At 43.1% G+C, this 21708-nt stretch overlaps 1 protein-coding gene across 1 annotated transcript; it reads left to right on the forward strand.

Annotated features, from left to right (window-relative positions):
* The first annotated feature begins 17324 nt into the window (after positions 1–17324).
* LOC116973768 (histidine-rich glycoprotein) lies at positions 17325–18253 on the forward strand. Its single transcript, XM_033022076.1, has 2 exons — positions 17325–17382; positions 17598–18253. Exons 1-2 carry the CDS (start codon positions 17325–17327, stop codon positions 18251–18253), a joined length of 714 nt encoding a protein of 237 aa, XP_032877967.1.
* The last annotated feature ends 3455 nt before the right edge of the window (positions 18254–21708 follow it).

Raw genomic sequence — 21708 nt, forward strand, 5'->3', positions numbered from 1 at the left:
GACTCTATCCTTTGGATCTTTTAGAGGTGTACAAAATCATAAGAAGAATGGATCAGGTAGACGCACAGAGTCTTGCCCAGAGTTGGGGAATTGTGAACCATAGGACATAGGTTTAAGTTGAGGGTGGAAAGATTTAATAGGAACCCAAGGGGTCACTTTTTCACACAAAGGGTGGTGGGTGTATGGAACAAGCTGCCAGAGGAGGTAGTTGGGGGAGGAACTATCGCAACATTTAAGAAAGATTTAAGCAGGTACATGGATAGGACAGGCTCAGAGGGATATGAGCCAAACACAGGCAGGTGGAACTAGTGTAGATGCGACATGTTGGTTGGTGTCAGCAAGTTGGGCTGACTGTTTACGCTGACATCGTGGAATCACAAGCCTTATGCAAGACGAGGTGAATTTTATTTCTCCTTATTTGACGAGACTTGCTTTCTCACAAGTAACAAACAACATTAGAGTTCTCACGATGGATTTGAGACATTGCCAGAGATGACGCAAGTAAAATAAATATGAGCTTGAGCTGACCAAAACAAAAACTTTTCACCGTACCTCGATAAACTAAACATCTACTCAACTTAACTCAAAGCCCCATTTTCCCCATATTCCCATCAACTTAGTTTAGTTTACGGATACAACATGGAAATAGGCCCTTCCAGGATCACATGCATTTAGCTGACCCTATGACCTTTTCACCACCCTATGAACGGGTGGTGAAAAGCGCCCATCACATCATCGGTGCCCCGCTCCCTGCCATGGCTGCCCTTCACCGCACACGGTGTCTGAGACGGGCTGGCAAAATCATTAAGGACCCCTCACACCCCAACCATGGACTGTTTGCCCTCCTCCCATCAGGGAGACGGTACAGGAGCCTCAGGTCTCGCAACAGCAGGCTAAGAAACAGCTTCTTCCAAAACACCATTACCCTGCTGAACTCACAGGCCCCACGCTAGCCCCCCCCCCCACTTCTCATCAGTATTATTTATAGTTTATATAATTTACAGTTAAGCTCTATTCACCAGAATATAGCACATGTCAATCTTTTATCTGTATATATGTATATGCCTATGTACATAGATCAATATATATCCTCATTTGTATATATTGTTTTAATCAGCATTTTACTACTTTGCACTCTGGTTAGATGCTAAACTGCATTTCGTTGTACCTGTACTTGTATTTGTGCAATAACAATAAAGTTGAATCTAATCTAATCTAATCTTTGGGGATATTGGCTACCATTGGGTATCTCCACAGCTGTAGCTTTGGCTGCATGGGTGTGGATCTGTAGTTGGATTAGCATTTGCAGGACAGCATTTGGCTCCAGTGATAGGTGCTCGTGCAAATACATTACATGTTTATTGTTAAATCACACCAGTGTGGACCACAGATGAAATCACTGTAAGCACTAAATGTGCCCAAGGAAAGCTGAGGGGCCTGTTTCCATGGTGTATGACTATGACTAAAGCTCAGCATGAAAATATCCTGAGCAACAAAACCAGGCTTTGCGTGAGAAAATCCAAGACTGATCAAAAACAGTTGAACATCAGCACTTAAATAGGGAATGTAATAGATGATACAAATGATAATGACTCACAGGTGAAAATACTTAAACATGATTGAACAAAAAACAACACAGTCTATGCCACCCTCATTGGTCAGCAGCGGGATGTGCAGGGACCATGACAGATGCCCACCTTGACTCCCTATTCTTCCACCGTAAATCTGACCCCCCCTTACATTGTCCTATTGCCACATGCTCTATACCCTGGACACATTTCCAAATTATCATTGTGTTTTTCATTTTCTTGATTTATTTTTGGAGCTCCGATTTCAAAAGTACATTGATGCTCCAGAGACAAAGAAAGGATTTATCAAAAAAAAAACACTTTGGGACCACCAGTCCCACATAAAGGCCCATAGAATCGTAGTTAGCTAAAGGAAAATTGAGAAAGGATCTTATTAATCCGCAAAACAATATGACAGAGGCAGTATTATCATCAATTGATCGTATGACACAGACATCACAGAATCACAAGCCTCAAGCGAGACTGGAGATTGATTTTTATTTTCCTATTATGACGAGACTTGCTTTCTCACATGTAACAAACAACATTTAGAGTTCTTATGATGGATTTGAGACATTGCCAGAGATGACGCACGTAAACTAAATATGAGCTTGAGCTGACCAAAACAAAAACTTTTCACCGTACCTTGGTAAACTAAACATCTACTCAACTTAACTCAAAGCCCCATTTTCCCCAAATTCCCATCAACTTAGTTTAGTTTACAGATACAACATGGAAATAGGCCCTTCCAGGATCATAGAAACATAGAAAATAGGTGCAAGAGTAGGCCAATCGGCACTTCAAGCCTGCACCGCCATTCAATATGATCATGGCTGATCATTCAACTCAGTATCCTGTACCTGCCTTCTCTCCATACCCCCTGATCCCTTTCGCCACAAGGGCCACATCTAACTTCCTCTTAAATATAGCCAATGAACTGGCCTCAACTACAATCACATGCATTTAGCTGCCCCTATGACCCTTGGGGATATTGGCTACCATTGGCTATCTCCACAGCTGTAGCTTTGGCTGCATGGGTGTGGATCTGTAGTTGGATTAGCATTTGCAGGACAGCATTTGGCTCCAGTGATAGGTGCTCGTGCAAATACATTACATGTTTATTGTTAAACCACACCAGTGTGGATCACGGATGAAAACAATTTAAGCAGTAAATGTGTCCAAGGAAAGCTGAGGGCCCTGTTTCCATGGTGTATGACTATGACTAAAGCTCAGCATGAAGAAATCCTGAGCAACAATACCAGGCTTTGCGTGAGAAAATCCAAGACTGAGCAAAAACAGCTGAACATCAGCACTTAAATATGGAATGTAATAGATGATACAAATGATAATGACTCACAGGTGAAAATACTTAAACATGATTGAACAAAAGACAACACAGTCTATGCCACCCTCAGTGGTCAGCAGCGGGATGTGCAGGGACCATGACAGATGCCCTGTGGGGGATGACCCATGGGGATCCTGGCTACCATTGTATATCTCCACAGCTGTAAGTTTGGCTGCATGGGTGTGGATCTGCAGTTGTTTCGCACTTACAGGACAGCATTTTGGCTCCAGTAATAGGTGCTCATGCAAATAGATGTCTGTGTGTAAAATAACAAAGCAGTAACTTGGTAAGAACATGTTAAACCACTTATTGTTAAAACCAGGCCAGTGTGGACCACTGATGTAAACAATGCAAGCAATAAATGTGCCCGAGGAAAACAAATCAAGGCAAAGATGTCTTCCTAATCACCACTGTTAGTTTTGATACCAGATATTAAAATCTTTTTTTTTAACATTAGTAATTTTCTGGAGGAAAGGGTTTTTACTGTCGAGAGATCGCCCAATCCCCAGTTACCACTGATCTTGAGGATGTTGAAACTGAAAGGATGTCACATTGAAGAAAGATAGACACAAAATGCTGGAGTAACTCAGCGGGACAGGCAGCATCTCTGGAGATAAGGTATGGGTGATGTTTCGGGTCGAGACCCTTCTTCAGACAGCTCCAAAAGCCGTGTTTCTCATTGAAAAAAACACCAAAAGTTGTTTTTGAGGTCCCCGGTGATCCATCATTTAGGATAGGTCGGCATTTTATTATTCACTCCCACCTCCAGCCATTTTGCTGCCATTGTCTTCAGCGCCCTTCTTCTTCTTCTTTCCGTGTCCTTATGCTATATAGTGGCTCGCCCCTGCTGCACACATTGTTGACTATTGGAGTGTTAAGAGCAAGTTCTGCAATAGTACATGGATTATCCAGCGATGGGCATTGTAGTAGATGTTCCATTGTCTGGGTCTGTGTGCCACAGCGCCCTTGATCGCCTCTTTAACCATCATTAACCCACAAACCCCACCTCTCTCCAAAACCATGATCAATCTCTCTGACTGGTCCCGGCACTCTATCCCAATCCGTTCAGACTCTTCCCCACCCCCCCACGGCAACACTCCCAGTGGAACCTCAATCCTGCTTCTCATTCCCATGATCTGGGGCCCTATTGACCTCCACCACCCACTCTGCATTTGCTAGAGGTTGGAAGATCTGTGTGGACTTAAAATGTGTTCTGTTGTGCATATCTCTTTTGGATTAGAATCAGGGGGTTTCCACAATACTGGTGCCAATTCTCACTCCCACTCACAGCCACTAGAATGTAGCCTGGTGCAACCTCGAGCCCAAATGGTCTTCCCCAGCAGTGGGCAACTACCTCAGAGTCAATTCACAGCCCAATGTCCATTGAAAGGACGGCCTGGAACTTTGTAGTCTGGGCAGGAATTCCTCTTCTTTGTCCTGTCCACCCAAATGGTGTAACACCCTTTAGTCAAGGAATTGTATACTTTTCCTTTGTTTTTAAACTAAACATGTACAGGGCGGCACAGTGGCGCAGCGGTAGAGGTGCTGTCTTGCAGCGCCAGAGACCTGGATTTGATCCTGACTACGGGTGCTGTCTGTACAGAGTTTGTACGTTCTCCCTGTGACCCCGTGGGCTTTCTCCGAGAGCTCCAGTTTCCTTCCACACTCCGAAGAAGTGCATGTTTGTAGGTTAATTGGCTTTGGTAAAAATTGTAAATGTCCCTCCTGTGTAGGATAATGTTAGTGTATGGGATGATCGCAGACTCGGTGGGCTGAAGGACCTGTTTCCACGCAGTATCTCTAATGTCTGGAGAACAAAAAATATTGATGGAGTGAATTATCCTGACTGTGGCAGAAAGCTCAGAAGGGAACTGCAGGCATTCTGCTGTATCTGTAGAAGTAATCCTGGATTTAGGCAAATGTGTTGTAAATCTGTGAGTTGCCGAGTGACAGATGGCCTTGCATCTGTCACTGTGTTCTGTCGCTGAAGTCCACAGAGTCTGACAGCAGAGCCCAGTCTTGCTGGGATACCTTAGTGTCATGTCTGGAGGTAACATCTCTGGTCATATGCCAGATCAGACCCACTCATTTTTGGCGTGACTCCGGGCCCGCCCATTCAGAAACAGTAATTTTAAACGTCATTTATACTTTGGTTCAACTTAACCTCTCAGGAAATGCTTATTTGTTTTTACTTTACTTTTGTTGTATTAAATAATTTAAATTTTATTTTCAAATGTTAAAATTGTTTACCTTCTTAATTCTTTGCATGTAGGGGATATTTAGAAATTCTTGCATTGCAGGTTTTGACAGAACCCAAAGCACCTCCCTGCCATTTACCTTAAGGAAGGGTATTTCAAAGTTTGGTCCCAGCATTACACCATTTGAGAGCTAATCAACACAAAGACATAGAAAAGTACAGAACAGAGACAGGCCCATTTAGCCCACCTCATTCATGCCGATCGTGCCATACATAATTATGTATTTCCTATATTCTATTAAGAAACTTCTATGTTCTATCAAGAGACTTTTAAAGGGCTGGCCACAGTAGTGTAGTGGTAGAGTTGCTGCCTTACATGCCAGGGACCCAGGCTCAATCCTGACCATGGGTAAATAGGACTGGCACTCTATCTCTGGTCAAGGTGAATGTGGCTGGCTGGATCACACGCGGCAATTCCCTGAGCTAGATCTGGCCCAGGACTATTAGGCCCATGACTCGCGCTCTTTACATTTTCCCTCTTTGGTAATACGATTGTTATTGCACCTTGGCTACTTATAAGATGCCTGATGGAACAACTCAGTCACTGGCAAAATATGAACACAAAATGCTGGAGTAACTCAGCGGGCCAGGCAGCTTCTCTGGAGAGAAGGAATGGGTAACATTTCAGGTCGAGACCCTTCTTCAGACTCAGAAGGGTCTCGACTCGAAACGTCACCCATTCCTCCTCTCCAGAGATGCTGCCTGTCCCGCTGAGTTACTCCAGCATTTTGTGTCTATCTTCGGTTTAAAACAACATCTGCAGTTCCTTCCTACACACTGCTCTACGATATGCCGCCTAGCCAGCAGATGGTGGTGTTACAACACAGAACTTAAAAAGGTTTTGAGACAAAAGACTTCCTTGCGATGTCTGTGAAGCAGAATACATCGCTGAATATTTTACAATCTGGCCTATAGATGGAGTAGAGAATAGAAAATATGACTTTACAAAGCATGAGCCTGCATGATATAGAATTTAGGAAACGCACAGCAGTCAGGCTGCAATTGTGGAAAGGGAAACAGAGTTGACATTGACTGCTCCACTACATTCTGACATGGGTTTTGTTACACTTTCCACAGGCGTGCCCGTATTTCTGTGTGTTTTCTCTCTTAATTTCAGACTTCTAGCCTCTGCAGCTTTTTGATTTTCAGCAGCATAGGTGATCCAGGAATATCAAAATCCACAGATTATATCCCAGAAACAAGCCCTTCAACCAAACTAGTCCATGTGTGTTTATACAAGAGCCTCTTTCACCTGAATATAATTGCTTTTTCTCAGACAGACACCACTTCTTGCCCCCTTTTGCAGGGCAGGCATCATAGAGCAAATTTAAAAAATCATGAGAAATATTCAGCAGATCAGTTATTACATATGCAGAGAGAAACATGGTTAACGTTTCTTGTCAATGGACCTTTAGATTTCAGATCGTAGTGGCTAATGGTGCATTGATGGACCCAGCAATGTAATTTGGACATGTTTCGCAGAGTAGCATGACTTACATTTTTATGTTGTCAAAGTGTTGTCAGACCTATTTTCAGGAATGTCCCCCTTCTAGCTTGTAAGGAAATGGGAGATTTATTCCATCTCTGTATTTCTTAATCCATTGGAGAAATCCATCAGAAGAAAAATGTCTTCTGTGTAACATGAAATCAGAAAAAAAAATGGCAAATTGACCAGGTCAGGAAGCTTCTGTGCAGAGAGAAACAGTTTCAGATCAATGACCATTTCAGGTCAATGTTCTTTCGGTAAAGACTGATTTCCTGAATGCTTTAATTTCAATGCAGTGTTGATGAAGGTATGAGGATCTGATTGGATTTGAAGTACTGAACATGGTAGTATTGGCTAATGACACAAATTATTCCGAAGTCAAGAATCAAGACTGAAAATAAGAGATGGATTGTATTTTTTATTTCCTGTCCAAGAATTTAAGACAATGATTAAGATCTGGTGATTCCATAACATAAATTAAGTAGAAGTGAGGAATAGTATTCCGTAAAAGAATTACAGTTGCATTAAATATTTACTCAGTCACAGCTTTCAGCAGCCCATTGCAGACAGAATGAAACAATTAATGGTGCTAAAATCATCTGTTATTCAAATGCGATCAACCATAGTTTCTGCTGGGGCAGGGGCTGGAGATGCCTTTGTATTTAGGTTTATTATATTTTCCATCTCATTCCCTTCCCATTTCTGGAGAGGCACTTCTTCAGCACATGTCAAGCAGAGGAGGCTTCGAATCACAGCTCTGTTCTCAGCACAGACACACGGCTACACTCCCAGGAAAGAGCTGGCAGCACACCTTCAATCCGTCTGAAGAAGGGTCTTGACCCGAAACGTAACCTATTCCTGTTCTCCAGAGATGCTGCCTGACCCGCTGAGTTACTCCAGCTTTTTGTGTCTGTCTTCATCTCTAATAGATTTTCGTTCGATGCCGGACAAGTTGACACCTGCAACTTCAGTGCAATGCAGGGAGCTGGTACATATTTGCCGTCACTCTCATCTGAATTGTCACCTTTCATGGATTTAATGCTTAAATTGAATCCCTCTGATGATCAGTGGTCAGTCATCTGTAATGTATAATCATGCAAATATCTTAGTGGGTTAGCATCCCATCCAAGAGCTGGTCTTGGTTCTGTTTAAGTGCACTGCCCTTTAAGAACAATTCCCATTAGACAGTTCAATGACACAAACACAATGTTTTGGAGCAAAAGAGACAGAGGGGAAGAGAGGGAGAACATTTCATGTGTACAGGTAGACTTTGATTTGGAATTTGCTGCTGGTTTTGGTGGTGGAAACAGAATTAATAGAAAGATTAAACGAGAACTTACCAGTTTGAAGTTTGATCTTGATTTTATGAGGAGTTACGATGAGCGATTACGTGAAGAAGGGCCGTCCGTCTGCGTGCGCGTCAATCTTCAAAGCAGCGGTGTTAAATCACAGATAAAAAAGAAGACCTGAGAATAGTAAGATTGTGAAGAAACTAGAACTTCCATATGACCTTGATAGTATGAGGGTGGGAGCGGTGGGCACGTAATCGCTCATCGTAACGCCTCATAAAATCAAGATCAAACTTCAAACTGGTAAGTTCTCGTTTAATCTTACTATTTTACTTCGGAGTCACGTGAGTGACTACGTGAAGATTTCAAAGCTCTGTGATTTTACGCCGGTTACGAATCCAGGCGTCACACACTGAATGGATTGACCATGGATGCGTGTAATCATTAAAGCATTCAGACATTACGTAGTTAAGTAAAGAAACTGATGCTTTAAATGAAAGAAAAGTTAAAAAAAAAGTTACCCCTCCCAACCTTGGGGGGGGGGGGGAAACTAAGGGACAGAACTTAAAATGGTACGTGCAAACACCCCCAGTCCGGTTATGGGTTTGTTATAAAACCGGTGGACCGTTATTTCATTCGTCCATCCTGCAGCCACTAGGATGTCGTCAAGGGGCACGTCCATAGCTCTTGCTGCCGACGTAGATGCAGCCCTGGTGGAGTGAGATTTAGCCATATAAATGTTTACTCCTGCTACCGCCATTACCTCTTTTGACCATCTGGAGATGGTTTGAGTTGACACCTTTTGGTGTGGTTTAAAATTTTTTTTTTTATGGCTGATGAGGACCGATTGTTCTGAGCCTCTGAGGTTCTCCGTAACTCTCAGATAGTGGTGTTAGTATGTTACCACCCACACAACCGTTGGTCCTCTGGATATGCCAAGAACTGGATCTCCATCCCTGGCATTCCTGGCCTGCTCTGTTTTATCAGGTTCCTGATTAGGAATGTTATGTTGTTCATATTGGTGGTCATGTAGTCCAACCGTAGCTTTTGCAGTGTCTGGACTCTTTGTCAGCATACCACCTTCAGGGTTAGTTATAGGTGATCCCCACTGTCAAAGTAGGGTTTGTACCACGCTCACATCCCATGTGTCAGTGTACCTTGGCCTTGGAGGTCTTAAATTGTAAATTCCCTTCATGAATTTTGTTGTAAAGGGGTGCGTTCCTATCGAACTGTGCCCTGCTTCTGGCATCAGATTGGAGGAGAGTGCGCCTCTGGCACTATAGATGCACTATAACTTAGTTTATAGTTATAGTACAGTTGATAGGAACTCCAAGACATCCGTTATCCGAACTGTGTTGTATTTGTTCGTCAGTCCTATGCCTTGAAATGGCCTCCTCAGAATCTGCAGACCAACAAGTTATACGTTCATGTAGTGGATGATTGCTCCCTGTAACTGGGTTCACTAGGAGGTCCCTGCTCTTGGGTACAGCCATTACTGGCTGGACTATAATTCCCAACATTTTTGGGGACCAGGCTTGAGTAGGCCAATCTGGCACTACCAATATGCCTGTGGCTTAGTCTTGCTTGATTTTTGTCAAGCATCGGTTTGTGAGACAAATTGGCGGAAAGCATACATAAACATTCCTCCCCAATTGAGGGAGAAAGCATCCACTGCCTTGCTCCTGGATCCAGCTCGCAGGACACATATCTGGGTAACTAATGGTTAGTCTAGATGCAAACGGATCAACATCTGGTATGCCAAATCGTGTAGTTATTTTGTTAAATACTGTCTGATTCAACATCCATTCTGTGTTGTTATTAAACATTCGTGATCCAGCATCTGTCACCGTGTTATATCTACCTCGTAGATTTCCCAAATATTCCTATCGATACACCAGTGCCAAATGAGGTTCGACAATCTGTCGTAAGATACAGATTTACACCACCCTTGTTAATGGATATATGCCACCGCAGTGGTGTTATCAATCTGAATTTGAACAAGCACCGGTTGCATATCGCTACAGAGAACCTTGAGTCCATATTGTGCCCCAAACAATTCTGGGTAATTGATTCCATGTGTTGGGGAATTACAGACTCCTGCTCATTCCATCTGCCCCCACAGCTTTAGACTGTGTTGGTGTCTCCCCATCCTTAGCCGCTTGCATAGGTCTGAAGAACCCTCGATGGCTTTCGAGCAAAATTTCCCTGAGCTGTCTCCCATTCATTATCCACCATAGTTATTCAACAATGGCCTCTGCTGGCAATCCATAGTTTGCCAATTCGGCCTGCATGTAATCTGAGTGTTCGTTCCTTTGCTTGCTGTAAGTTCTGGTAATGCAAAGGCCCGTACTGCTGGGAATGCAGCTACTATTTGCCAATTACACTTGCTGTTTGCCTGATAGATGGCTAGAATTTGACTATCAGGTCATTGCAGGCTTAATTAATATTGTCGTTTGCCCCTAGGCAAAGTCACCAACATATTTACTGTTTTTGATAGTAAATTCTAGGTAATCAATTACCCTTGTAGGTGTCAATTTTGATTTAACTGGATGGATGAGGTAACCAATTCTTTCAAACAGGGTTTTGGTTTGCTTGACTGATGTTTCTGCCAATTCTTGGTGACTCCAAAATGAAAATGTCCTCCAAATATGCCATTACTATGTGGTTTTGAGACCTTTGTAGTCCCAGAATTGGTTTCCGTAGTTTAGTCAATAGTCTAGGAGCTGATGTCAACCCATTTGGCAGAGCCATTCCATCCAGTTAAACTTCAAATATCTCCTGTTCTTAATGATTAGACACCGAATGGTATGCATCTTTGAGGTCGATGCATGCCATGGGACCATTTTATAGGAAGCTCCTATAAAACAGTAGTTAGACCGTAACAAAAAATTGCTGTTTCTAAAAGTCTGTACTGCACAAATGAGTTAAACCTGGATGAAGTGACATCCTCCATCTGTCACCTGTCCTAGAAGGCAATCCTGCCCAAAATACTGGGCCTGCCTTGAAGACAATTCCGGTCCGAGTTCCAAGTCTGCTTGGAACCTATGTATGTTGTGCAGTAAAAAATAATCACATGTTGTTATCTGTTTTTTAAAAACCAGATCTGAAATTCATGTTATTGTCATTTTGAACAAAAACACAACAGTAAAATTACCAACATGTAACTGGTCCACAATCCCTTGTTTCAGTAAACCCAGACCCACCTACCTCCATGGCTACCGGTGGTCTTGTGGTAAGCCCAAAGGCCCCTGATGCGGGTTCCTTTTCTCTCCTTGATTGGGAGTTGGACTGGTAGGAAGTGTGGATTCCATGTTTCTCCTGACCTCTGCTTGGGTCTTGGTCTGAAAACCTTATCATACTGAGTCTGCCTTGTCGGACAATTCTGGCCATAATTCTGAGTCTGCCTTGAAAGACGACTCTGATCATATTTCCGTGCCCAGCTTTCAAGCTACCACCGGCTTCAGTGAACTGCTTTCCCCCTATGGAGATGTGGGGTGTGTTGTCGCCTACTGATGAAATTTGCTTATCGTTGGTACCTTGATTGGTCCGACAGCTTTTGCTTCCTTCTTCTGGTCTTACCTGAAGAGAGGATTCGGCGGCTGGTTTCTCCAAAGTCACCCTGATAGCGCTGTTCCCTTGCCGGCATTTGTGTGGATATTCTGCCAACTGCTGTCTCTTGAGGCCATATGCATGTGCTTCAGTATGTTCATACTTTAATTCGAGATCAGTTACCTACTGATCTCGAAACCAAATTTCGTTTGAACGTTATGTGAGGCTCAAATGACAAATAAATGGTATTGTATAGTATTGTAATTCGAGATCAGTTACCTACTGATCACTCACACTCCCCTCCATTGAGAGTGAGATTTGTAGGTAGCCCTGAAAACAGGTGCTGCCGCAGGCCCCTCAGGATACCTGCGCTGACATGGCCCCTCCAGCGGGCCTAAATGAGATTCTTGCTTTGGGTCAGACTGAAACTGAACGTGAATGCTCCTCTCCTCAGAGCAGGAGACATTTTGTAGATCTCTATCCAGGGAAGCACCCAGTGGAACCTGGATGATTGCAGAAGTATTTCTTTTCTTTTGTGCTTATTATTTATTTTATGTAAAGCTCTTTGGTGCAAGTTAACTTAAACAGTGCTATATAAGTAAAAGTTACTTACTTACTTCCTTTCTTCTGCTTGTCCCTGGGAAGGTTCCCCCCCCCCCTGCTTTTGTACTCTGATTCAGAGTGGTTTCTTCCATATGTACTTCCCCCTCCAATGGGGAAGACATTGGGTTGCCCCATTATGCGAGGCTCCCGGTACTGCCTGCTGCTGTAGGCCCCGGGCTGACACAGCTCTCTCCTTAGAGCAGGTCATTGTTGGAGCAACTTCTCCAAAATGTTGCTCCTATGTGGGAGAGTCATCCTCAGACGCTCTCCGTTGAGGGAGGGTATCCCTTTCCCTCCCCGGACTCTTCTGAGTCAACGGGTTGTTTGACTTGCGGGTGGATTTTCCCGTACTGCAGGACCACCAACGGAGCTCTCCTCCTGCAACAAGCCTCCTGCCGGTGATAAATGTCGGGAAACACCGTTGCCCGCTACTGGGAAATGCTGCGGTCTTCGGCAGCCGACTTCCCCGCGGACCGTATCCTCGACATCTGGGCCCTGAAACTAGGTATGTTGCAAAGCCTACCTGAAGCGTCGCTGAAAATCTGCCGTTGCGGGTGTGCGCGATTTTGGCCCCGTTTAGAGGGGGCGGGTTTAAAACGCGATTTTCTCTAGGCTGTTCCAATCGAAAATGTTCAGCCTAGTTAATTATTAACGTAAAATCGCTGAAAGACCCCGTCGCAAAAGCTATTATTAGGTTTAAAGGCCTCGTATAATAGTTATAGTAGTTTAAAAATCAATCTCTAAACCCGCGACCGCCAGCAACCGCAGGGTCTCATAAAGCAGACCACAGAAGGTAAGCTGTATATTTTTACATTAAAAAGGGCTTCTAAAGATCCCTTTATACAAAGTTTAATATTGCGAGCAGCTCATTTTGGGCCCATTATATCCCGCAGTATTTTTCTCGGCATTTGAGGCACAAATCTAGCGCAATGTGAACGTTCTAAACCAGCGCGTTCCACGGGGACCCACTAGAAAGCTGATTTAAATGGACATTTATTTACAGCAATTAAACACTAAATTCCTTCCATTTGGCCTATAAATTAATGTAAATGAGATTTAAAAATCATGTTTTATTGTGAATTATTTGTGAATATTATTTGGACATTTAGGCTATTTAAAAATGTTAATCATTTATTAAGAAATGGATAGATGTTTAGATCTAGTAATTGAAGTCTGAAATTAGCTACAATTAGGTAACTAACTAATTATATGCTTTAATTTCAGGTCATCCAAGTAAGATTATTTTATATTTGTTTCAGAATGCTTCAATCTATGATAACTGAAAGTTTCATTCAGTTCTCTTAATTCTTAAGAAAGTTATGGGCTTTTGACTGTTCACAATCACAGCTTTTTTGTTATGTCCATAGAAAATCAATAGGGAACAAGATGCTCATTTCCCAGTATGAAAATGGCCATAACTTTTTAAATACTTGAGATATGAAAGTGAATTAGGTGTTAAATTAAACTTATTTTTATGCTTTATCTGATGGGATAAATTACAGACTTGATTTTTAAAATCTCAAAATTTTGTAACATTGCTACTGAAACTACAAAAAGTTTCAAGCCCGAAAGAACGCAGGTAAGTGATTCAACTTTCCTTACCTGCCATCCTAATGGCCTGGGAGGACGCAGTGCCTCTGCCAGTCCATTGCGCGTTGCGTTCAGACGTATTGACGCGCACGCAGACGGACGGCCCTTCTTCACGTAGTCACTCACGTGACTCCGAAGTAAAATCAATATCTTTGACAGGGAAATGTTCAGATATTTGAGAGAAGATATTTTGTCATGGGGGAATGGGACTCATGACATTGCTTTATGAGGAGGAATGGGCTCCTGCTGCACCGTAGCAGTTCAGTGGTTCCATTTCATCGATCAGTGTAGTAAAGTCAAATGCACCAGTTCATTCCTTTTATTAGTGAGAAAAATAAAATGTTTCATTTGTGCTATTAGCTTGTGAATAGAGTATTGGAAAGACACAGACTTTGTTTTACTCTAAGCACTGGTGAGACAGCAGAGAGGAGGCACAAGAGACTGCAGATGCTGGAATCTTGAGCAAAAATAAACAAACTGCTGAAGGAACTCAGCGTGTCAAGCAGCATCTGTGGAGAGAATGGACAGGCAATGTTTCAGGTCGGGACCCTTCTTTAGAGTGATCACGGAGAGGGTCGGCAAAACCTGAGCCAGGGAAGAGCAGTCTTGTTTCATCGTTCAAGTGGGGGCCACCAGGCGATTCCTTTGACTTTTCCATCTCCACGAGTGATGTCACAACACCACTGCGTAAGTGGGACATGTCTGGAGTTTGATTTGAATGATCTGTGCGTGAACTGAAGCAGGACTTCAGATCAGCTCTCAGCCTTTTGAGGTAGCCCAGTTTACATGGCATGGTCTTTTTACAAACTATCTCTCTTGCTCTGGTAACTTTAATCACGAAGGAATTAAATCCCCTGGGCCTGATGGTCTGCATCCCAGGGTCCTCAGTGAGGTGGCTCTAGAAATAGTGGACGCATTGGTGATCATTTTCCAAAGTTCAGTAGCTTCAAGGTCAGTTCCTGTGGATTGGAGGATAACTAATGTTATCCCACTTTTCAAAAAAGGAGCTAGAGAGAAAAGGGGGAATTACAGGCCAGTTAGCCTGACTTCAGTGGTGGGAAATATGCTGGAGTCAATTATTAAAGAGGTAATAATGGGGCATTTGGATAGCAGTAAAAGGATTAGTCCAAGTCAGCATGGATTTATGAAAGGAAAATCATGCTTGACTAATCTTCTGGAATTTTTTGTGGATGTGACAAGTAAAATGGATGAAGGCGTGCCAGTGGATGTAATGTATCTAGACTTTCAGAAAGCCTTTGATAAGGTCCCGCACGGGAGACTGGTGACTAAAATTAGAGCACATGGTATTGGGGGTAGGGTGTTGACATGGATAGAAAATTGGTTGGCAGACCGGAAGCAAAGAGTGGGAGTGAACGGGTCCTTTTCAGAATGGCAGGCAGTGGCGAGTGGAGTGCCGCAAGGCTCGGTGTTGGGGCTGTAACTGTTTAACATAGATATTAATGATTTGGAAGAGATAATTAGGAGCAACACTAGCAAGTTTGCAGATGACACAAAGCTGGGTGGCAGTGTGAACTGTGAAGAGGATGTAAGGAGGTTGCAGGGTGACCTGGACAGGTTGAGTGAGTGGGCAGATGTGTGGCAGATGCAGTATAGTATAGATAAATATGAGGTTATCCACTTTGGTGGCAAAAACAAGGGAGCAGATTATTATCCCAATGGGGTTAGGTTTGGTAAGGGGGAGGTACAGCGAGACCTGGGTGGCCTTGTACACCAGTCACTGAAAGTTGGCGTGCAGGTGCAGCAGGCAGTGAAGAAAGCGAATGGAATGTTGGCCTTCATAACACGAGGATTTCAGTATAGGAGTAGAGAGGTTCTTCTGCAGTTGTATAGGGCTCTGGTAAGACCACTTTTGGAGTATTGTGTACAGTTTTGGTCTCCTAATTTGAGGAAGGACATCCTTGTAGTTGAGGCAGTGCAGCGGCGGTTCACAAGCATGATCCCTGGGATGGCGGGACTGTCATATGAGGAAAGATTGAAAAGACTAGGCTTGTATTCACTGGAGTTTAGAAGGATGAGGGGGAGATCTTATAGAAACATATAAAATTATAATGGGGCTGGACAAGCTAGATGCAGGAAAAATGTTCCCAATGTTGGGCGAGTCTAGAACCAGGGGCCACAGTCTTAGAATAAAGAGGAGGCCATTTAAGACTGAGGTGAGAAAAAACTTTTTCACCCAGAGAGTTGTGAATTTGTGGAAGGCAGTGGAGGCCAAATTACTGGATGGATTTAAGAGAGAGTTAGATAGAGCTCTAGGGGCTAGTGGAGTCAAGGCATATGGGGAGAAGGCAGGCACGGGTTATTGATTGGGGACGAGCAGCCATGATCAAAATGAATGGCGGTGCTGGCTCGAAGGGCCGAATGGCCTCCTCCTGCACCTATTTTCTATGTTTCTATGAAGCTCCATTTAACTACCAGTGGTGCATTCACTTAAATAATGAGAAAGAACAGGTAACAGGAGTACCTTCGCCCACAGTCACGTGTTGCTGCTTTGCTGCTAGCTCTGACTCATAGAGTTGCACAGCACAGAAAGAGGCCCTTTGACCTGCCTAGAACATGCTGACTAGGTAGAGATACCGGGCTAGTCATCATTGGCCTCAAAACCCATAGAAAACCATTAGCAATGTTAACAAAGCCGAACTTCACACTGGTGAAGGGTACAACATATGTAACAACTGCAAGAATTGTAGATAGACACAAAAACTGGAGCAACTCAGCGGGCCAAGCAGCATCTCTGGAGAGAAGGGAATGGGTGACGTTTCGGGTTGAGACCCTTCTCATCATCTAACCAACTACTCTTTAACTACTCTTGTGTCTACCCTTTATGTTGTCAATATATTGTTTCACTATGGAGGCATGATAGAACTTGGTACAGGGTACCATACACTATCTTCCTCTGTAGGTAAGGCCAATTTTTGAAAGACTGCTTTGCACCATGTAATACAATATGATACAATATCACTTTATTTATCCCAGGAGGGAAATACAATACAATACAATAATACAATACAATACAATTCCCAGATCATCAGAGGACCAGTTACTGTGGAGATCAGGATAGAGCAGACATCATCTGATTGAACTTATTGTTAATTTAATGTATAGATGTGGTGTGGGTTGTAGCAGAATTAGAGCTTTGCACCCAAGTGGTAGACCAGTTAAAGTTTGAGAATCTGTGTGCGTTTTTAATATCCGTTAATGATAAATTGCTCTTTAGTTACTGCAAAAGCACAACAAGTTAATATATGTCCTTTACGAGGCTGTGATCTTTATGTTTCCCCAGTCCTATACTAGCAAGGTACTTGATTATATCAAAGCTGTGGGTATCCCTGTGGGTTGGGTGGATGCACTTTTTTTACCCATGATAGAAACAAAAATGTTGAGTAACACTGAAGTATAGAAGGAATGGGCGACGTTTCAGATTGAGACCCTTCTTTGGACTGTCTCGACCCGGACTACCTTCGGTGTAAACCAGCATCTGCAGTTCCTTCCTACACTTTAACCTATGTATGATTGTGGCTATATGTAATATGATTGTGCCTGTGTATAGTATGATTTTACTGGTTTGTATGCAAAACAAAGCATTTCATTATATCTAGGTACATGTGGCACTCGAGTAATGACTAACTACTACTTCCACTACTACTACCACTACTGCTCCTTCTACTACTGCAGGGGTTCCCAACCTTTTTCGTCCCGTTTACCTCTGGAAACTTTAATAGCACATAACAATGTTATTTCACTTATTTATGAACAACTAATGATGAACAGATACTGGTGTACCAGAACCAAACACAGTCAGTGAATGAGAAAAAATATGTACAAATCCAGAATCAACAAATTTACTCCCTAGATAGGTGAAATTTACCCCATGGGGGTAAATTTACATCAGGTTGGGAACCCTTGCACTACTACTACCACTACTGTTACTACTACTTCCATTATTACTACCACTACAGCTACTGCTACTTCCATTACTACTACCACTACGGGTACTTCCATTATTACTACCACTACAGCTACTACTACTTCCATTACTACTACCACTACAGCTACTACTACTTCCATTACTACTACCACTACCGCTACTATTACTTCCATTATTACTACCACTACAGCTACTACTACTTCCATTACTACTACCACTACAGCTACTGCTACTTCTATTACTACTACCACTACAGCTACTGCTACTTCTATTACTACTACCACTACAGCTACTACTACTTATATTACTACTACCACTACAGCTACTACTACTTCCATTACTACTACCACTACAGCTACTGCTACTTCTATTACTACTACCACTACAGCTACTACTACTTCCATTACTACTACCACTACAGCTACTGCTACTTCTATTACTACTACCACTACAGCTACTACTACTTCCATTACTACTACCACTACAGCTACTGCTACTTCCATTACTACTACCACTACAGCTACTACTACTTCCATTACTACTACCACTACTGCTACAGGTACTTCCACTGCCACTACCACTACTGCTACTGCTACTTCCACTACTGCTACTTCCACTAGTACTACCACTATTGCTACTGCTACTACTGCTTTCAGTGCAACTGGAAATGGAATAAATACATCCCGAGGATGAAATGATCAAAGAAGAAGTCACCTGTAGATGTCAGCTAATTCAAAATGGCACGTTAATAAAGTTTTAGTTTGAGACAAAACTCAAAGAAATACCGACCAGAAAGAAATGTAGCTATGAAGCTCTTCAGTTGGTTTTTGGCAAAGCTGAATTGATTAAAATGCAGTGGCCCCTGTATTGCTGACATGAGGTCTTCCTTAAGCACAAACTGCATTGGTGGTGGCGAGCCAGTGGCAGCTCTATGCAGGGCTAACAGCCTGGCCACACATCTCCAGGCTTGGCCAGTGTGAACTGGCACAAGGTATAGCATCCTCATTTAGTGCACTCGTCTTTCTGGATTCGGACTGTATTGAAACTAGAAGCAGTTTCTCTGCAGCCTGTAGATGAAAAAAATACTTTGCAGGGTGCATTTCTGCTCGAGGTTAGCAAGCAACATGAGGACTTTGCTTTTCCAAGAATTAACCTTATTACATATTATTTCCACTGGTCCTTACCTGAACTGATGCAGTAGCAGTGCATGGAGGTATGTGCTACCATATGACCAATTACCCAGTAAATGGACACCACTTCTCATCTGCATACACAAATAACTGCATACATCTGGAAATGAGGTGGGCCAAGGACTTTCAGCTGACAATCCATTCAGTCCCACCTTTAGCAAATTACATCTTAACATGCTGCCAGCTTAATACAGCTGTGCTCCATTAGTAATGCTCCTTTGCGTGTCAATCAAAATCCACAATTGAAAATCTGGCCACAAAGAAATTGATGGCCTGCCTTGGTGATCATTTGTGTGAGTTTGTTTTTGCGAGTTGGATTCAGCCCATGCGACACAAGAGTTAACTAATTTTCACATTATTACCGATAGCGTGTGGGTTAGGAAGGACAAGTGCCAAGTCTCTGCATTTGAGGATTCAAATGTGTTAACAGGTTTTTGCCAGCAAATGGGAACAAAGGCTCGATGTTAGGAAAGAGCTTGGATGTGAGAAATGAACGGTAATTATCACACTCTACACACAACTTAATAAGATACATGGATGCAACCAGGGGAAATACTAAAATCACACCTATATTACATAAGGGACTGGAAGGTGATGGAGCTAAAGCAGGTAAACAGTTAAAATATAGAGTTGGCACAGTCTGATTTGAATGGTAAGGCAGGTTCAAGGAGTTAAGGGGCTAACTTATGATTCCATGTTTGGTTCAAAACTTGAAAGGAAGAATAATCTAATTTTAAAGAAAACAAAGCAAGTGGCGTTGCTTAGTTGGATGGCAGGAAGCAAGTGATATTCTATAATATCTGGTCAGGAGTCTTGACTGGATGGCCAGTAGCAAAAAGGTTCCTCCAGTGTCTTTCTTTACGACAAAAAGACCTGTAAGAATACTGTTCCATGTTGTTGGAGCCTACGCCAGACTCAGGAAAAGTGTCTTTGAAGACCGAGACCTAAAGGCTCAAATAAAACTGCTGGTCTACAGAGCCGTTGTCCTCCCCACCCTGTTGTATGGAGCCGACTCATGGACCACCTACAGCAGGCAGCCGAGAGCCCTGGAACAATACCATCAAAGATCCTTACGAAAGATTCCGAGGATCAGCTGGGAGGACAAATGTACTAACATGCGCGTTTTGGAGGAAGCCAACATGACCAGCATCACCACCACAATAATGCAGCACCAACTTCGATGGACTGGCCATGTCATCCACATGTCCAACACGCGTCTCCCTAAACTCTCAACTGAAGGAAGGTCGGCGAGCCCCCGGTGGGCCAAAGAAACGCTTCAAGGACAACATCAAGAACAATCTGAAGAAATTCCACATCACATCGAGCAACTGGGAGCAAATTGCACTGGACTGTCGCTCCTGGAGGAAATCCGTGCAGGAAGGAGCTGCACGTCATGAAACGGAACTACGCCGTGTCGCAGAGACAAAGCGACAGCATCGTAAGGAGAGAGAGAAGGAGGCTCGACGACTACCAACTACCGCCAGTCTCCACTGCTCACGTTGCACCAAGATGTGTGGATCGTGGATTGGCCTCTACAGACATCTGCAGACCCACAAGTAGACAACCCCATGGACAAGAGAAGGACAGTCATATTTGTTTCGAGTTACCGCCGATTATGGCATATTGTCCTTCTATAAGTTGCTTAAGCTTTCTTGGGGGCCCAACTTCCTAATTTAATTCATAAATGTTACTTTTTCAACTTCAGTAATCTTTTTGTAATATTAAAAATACTGAAAGAAAAAGCACAAAATAGGTTTAGAACTTTGCATAGATGCCCCAAAACTCTTGATTTGTAGAAAAGAACGAAAATAAGGTCAATAGGGAGATATTGTTACACTGGTCAGGTGGGGAGAGAAATGGCAGATGGGAATCAAGTTGGGATGTTGCACTTTGGGTGATTAAATATAAGGGAAATGTATGCAAGACCCTTAACAGCATTAATGTATAGAGGGATCTTGTGCATAGCTTCTTGAAAGTGGCAGCACAAGTAGATGGAATGGTAAAGAAGGTGTTTCATGTGTTTCATGTGCTTGCCTTCATTGGTTGGGGTTTTGAGTATAAGAGTCAGCAAGTCATGTAGCAGCTGTACAGGACTTTGTTGCTTAGGCTGCTTTGGGAGTATTGGGTGTTGTTCTGGTTGCCCCATTACTGCATTACTGGAAGGATGCAGAGTCTTTGGAGAGGGTGCAGAAGAGGTTTACCAAACAGCCACCTGGATTAGGGAGCATTAGCTACAAAGAGAAGTTGGACAAACTTGAATTGTTTTCTCCAGAATGTTGCAGGTTGGGGGGACCTGATAGAAGTATCTAAAATGATGAGAGGCACAGACAGGGTAGACAGACAAAACCTTTTACCTAGCGTGAAAATGTCAAAGAGTTTAAAGAAGAGGTGCGGGGCAAGTTCTTACAGAGAGGATGATGAGTGCCTGGAACTTACTGCCAGGGGTGGTGGTGGAGAAGGCAGAGACAATAGTGGCATTAAGAGGCTTTTAGACAGACACACGGATGTGCAAGGAATGGAGGGGTGTGAATCATGCGTAGGCAGAGGAGATTAGTTTATATTGGCATTATGTTCGGCACAGAGATTGTGTGCCAAAGGGCCTGTTCCTATTCTGTATCGTTCTATGTTCTAGGTAACCAAGAGAAGTGTGAGGTTATGCTCTGGGGAGAGCAAGTAGGAAATGGAAGTATCATGAGTCAGGTAGATGAACAGAGGTAACTTGGAGTACAGGTCCACAAATTCGAGACAAGCTGAGGAAAAAAATGTTCTCACCCAAGATTTGTTGTAGTCTGGAATAGCTTTAATGTTAGGGTGATTGAAAAATCCTTCCGACATAAAAAATTGCTCAGATGAGCTCCCAAGTCTGTGGGCCAAGAGCTAGGCAG

This window comes from Amblyraja radiata, chromosome 5, assembly GCF_010909765.2.
Source record: "Amblyraja radiata isolate CabotCenter1 chromosome 5, sAmbRad1.1.pri, whole genome shotgun sequence".
NCBI lineage: Eukaryota > Metazoa > Chordata > Chondrichthyes > Rajiformes > Rajidae > Amblyraja > Amblyraja radiata.

Coding starts and splice junctions, on each gene's coding strand:
- LOC116973768 (XM_033022076.1), top strand. CDS start 17,325: ATGACTAACTACTACTTCCACTACTACTACCACTACTGCTCCTTCTAC. Junction 17,383..17,597: donor CTCCTTCTACTACTGCAGGG/GTTCCCAACCTT, acceptor AATTTACATCAG/GTTGGGAACCCTTGCACTAC.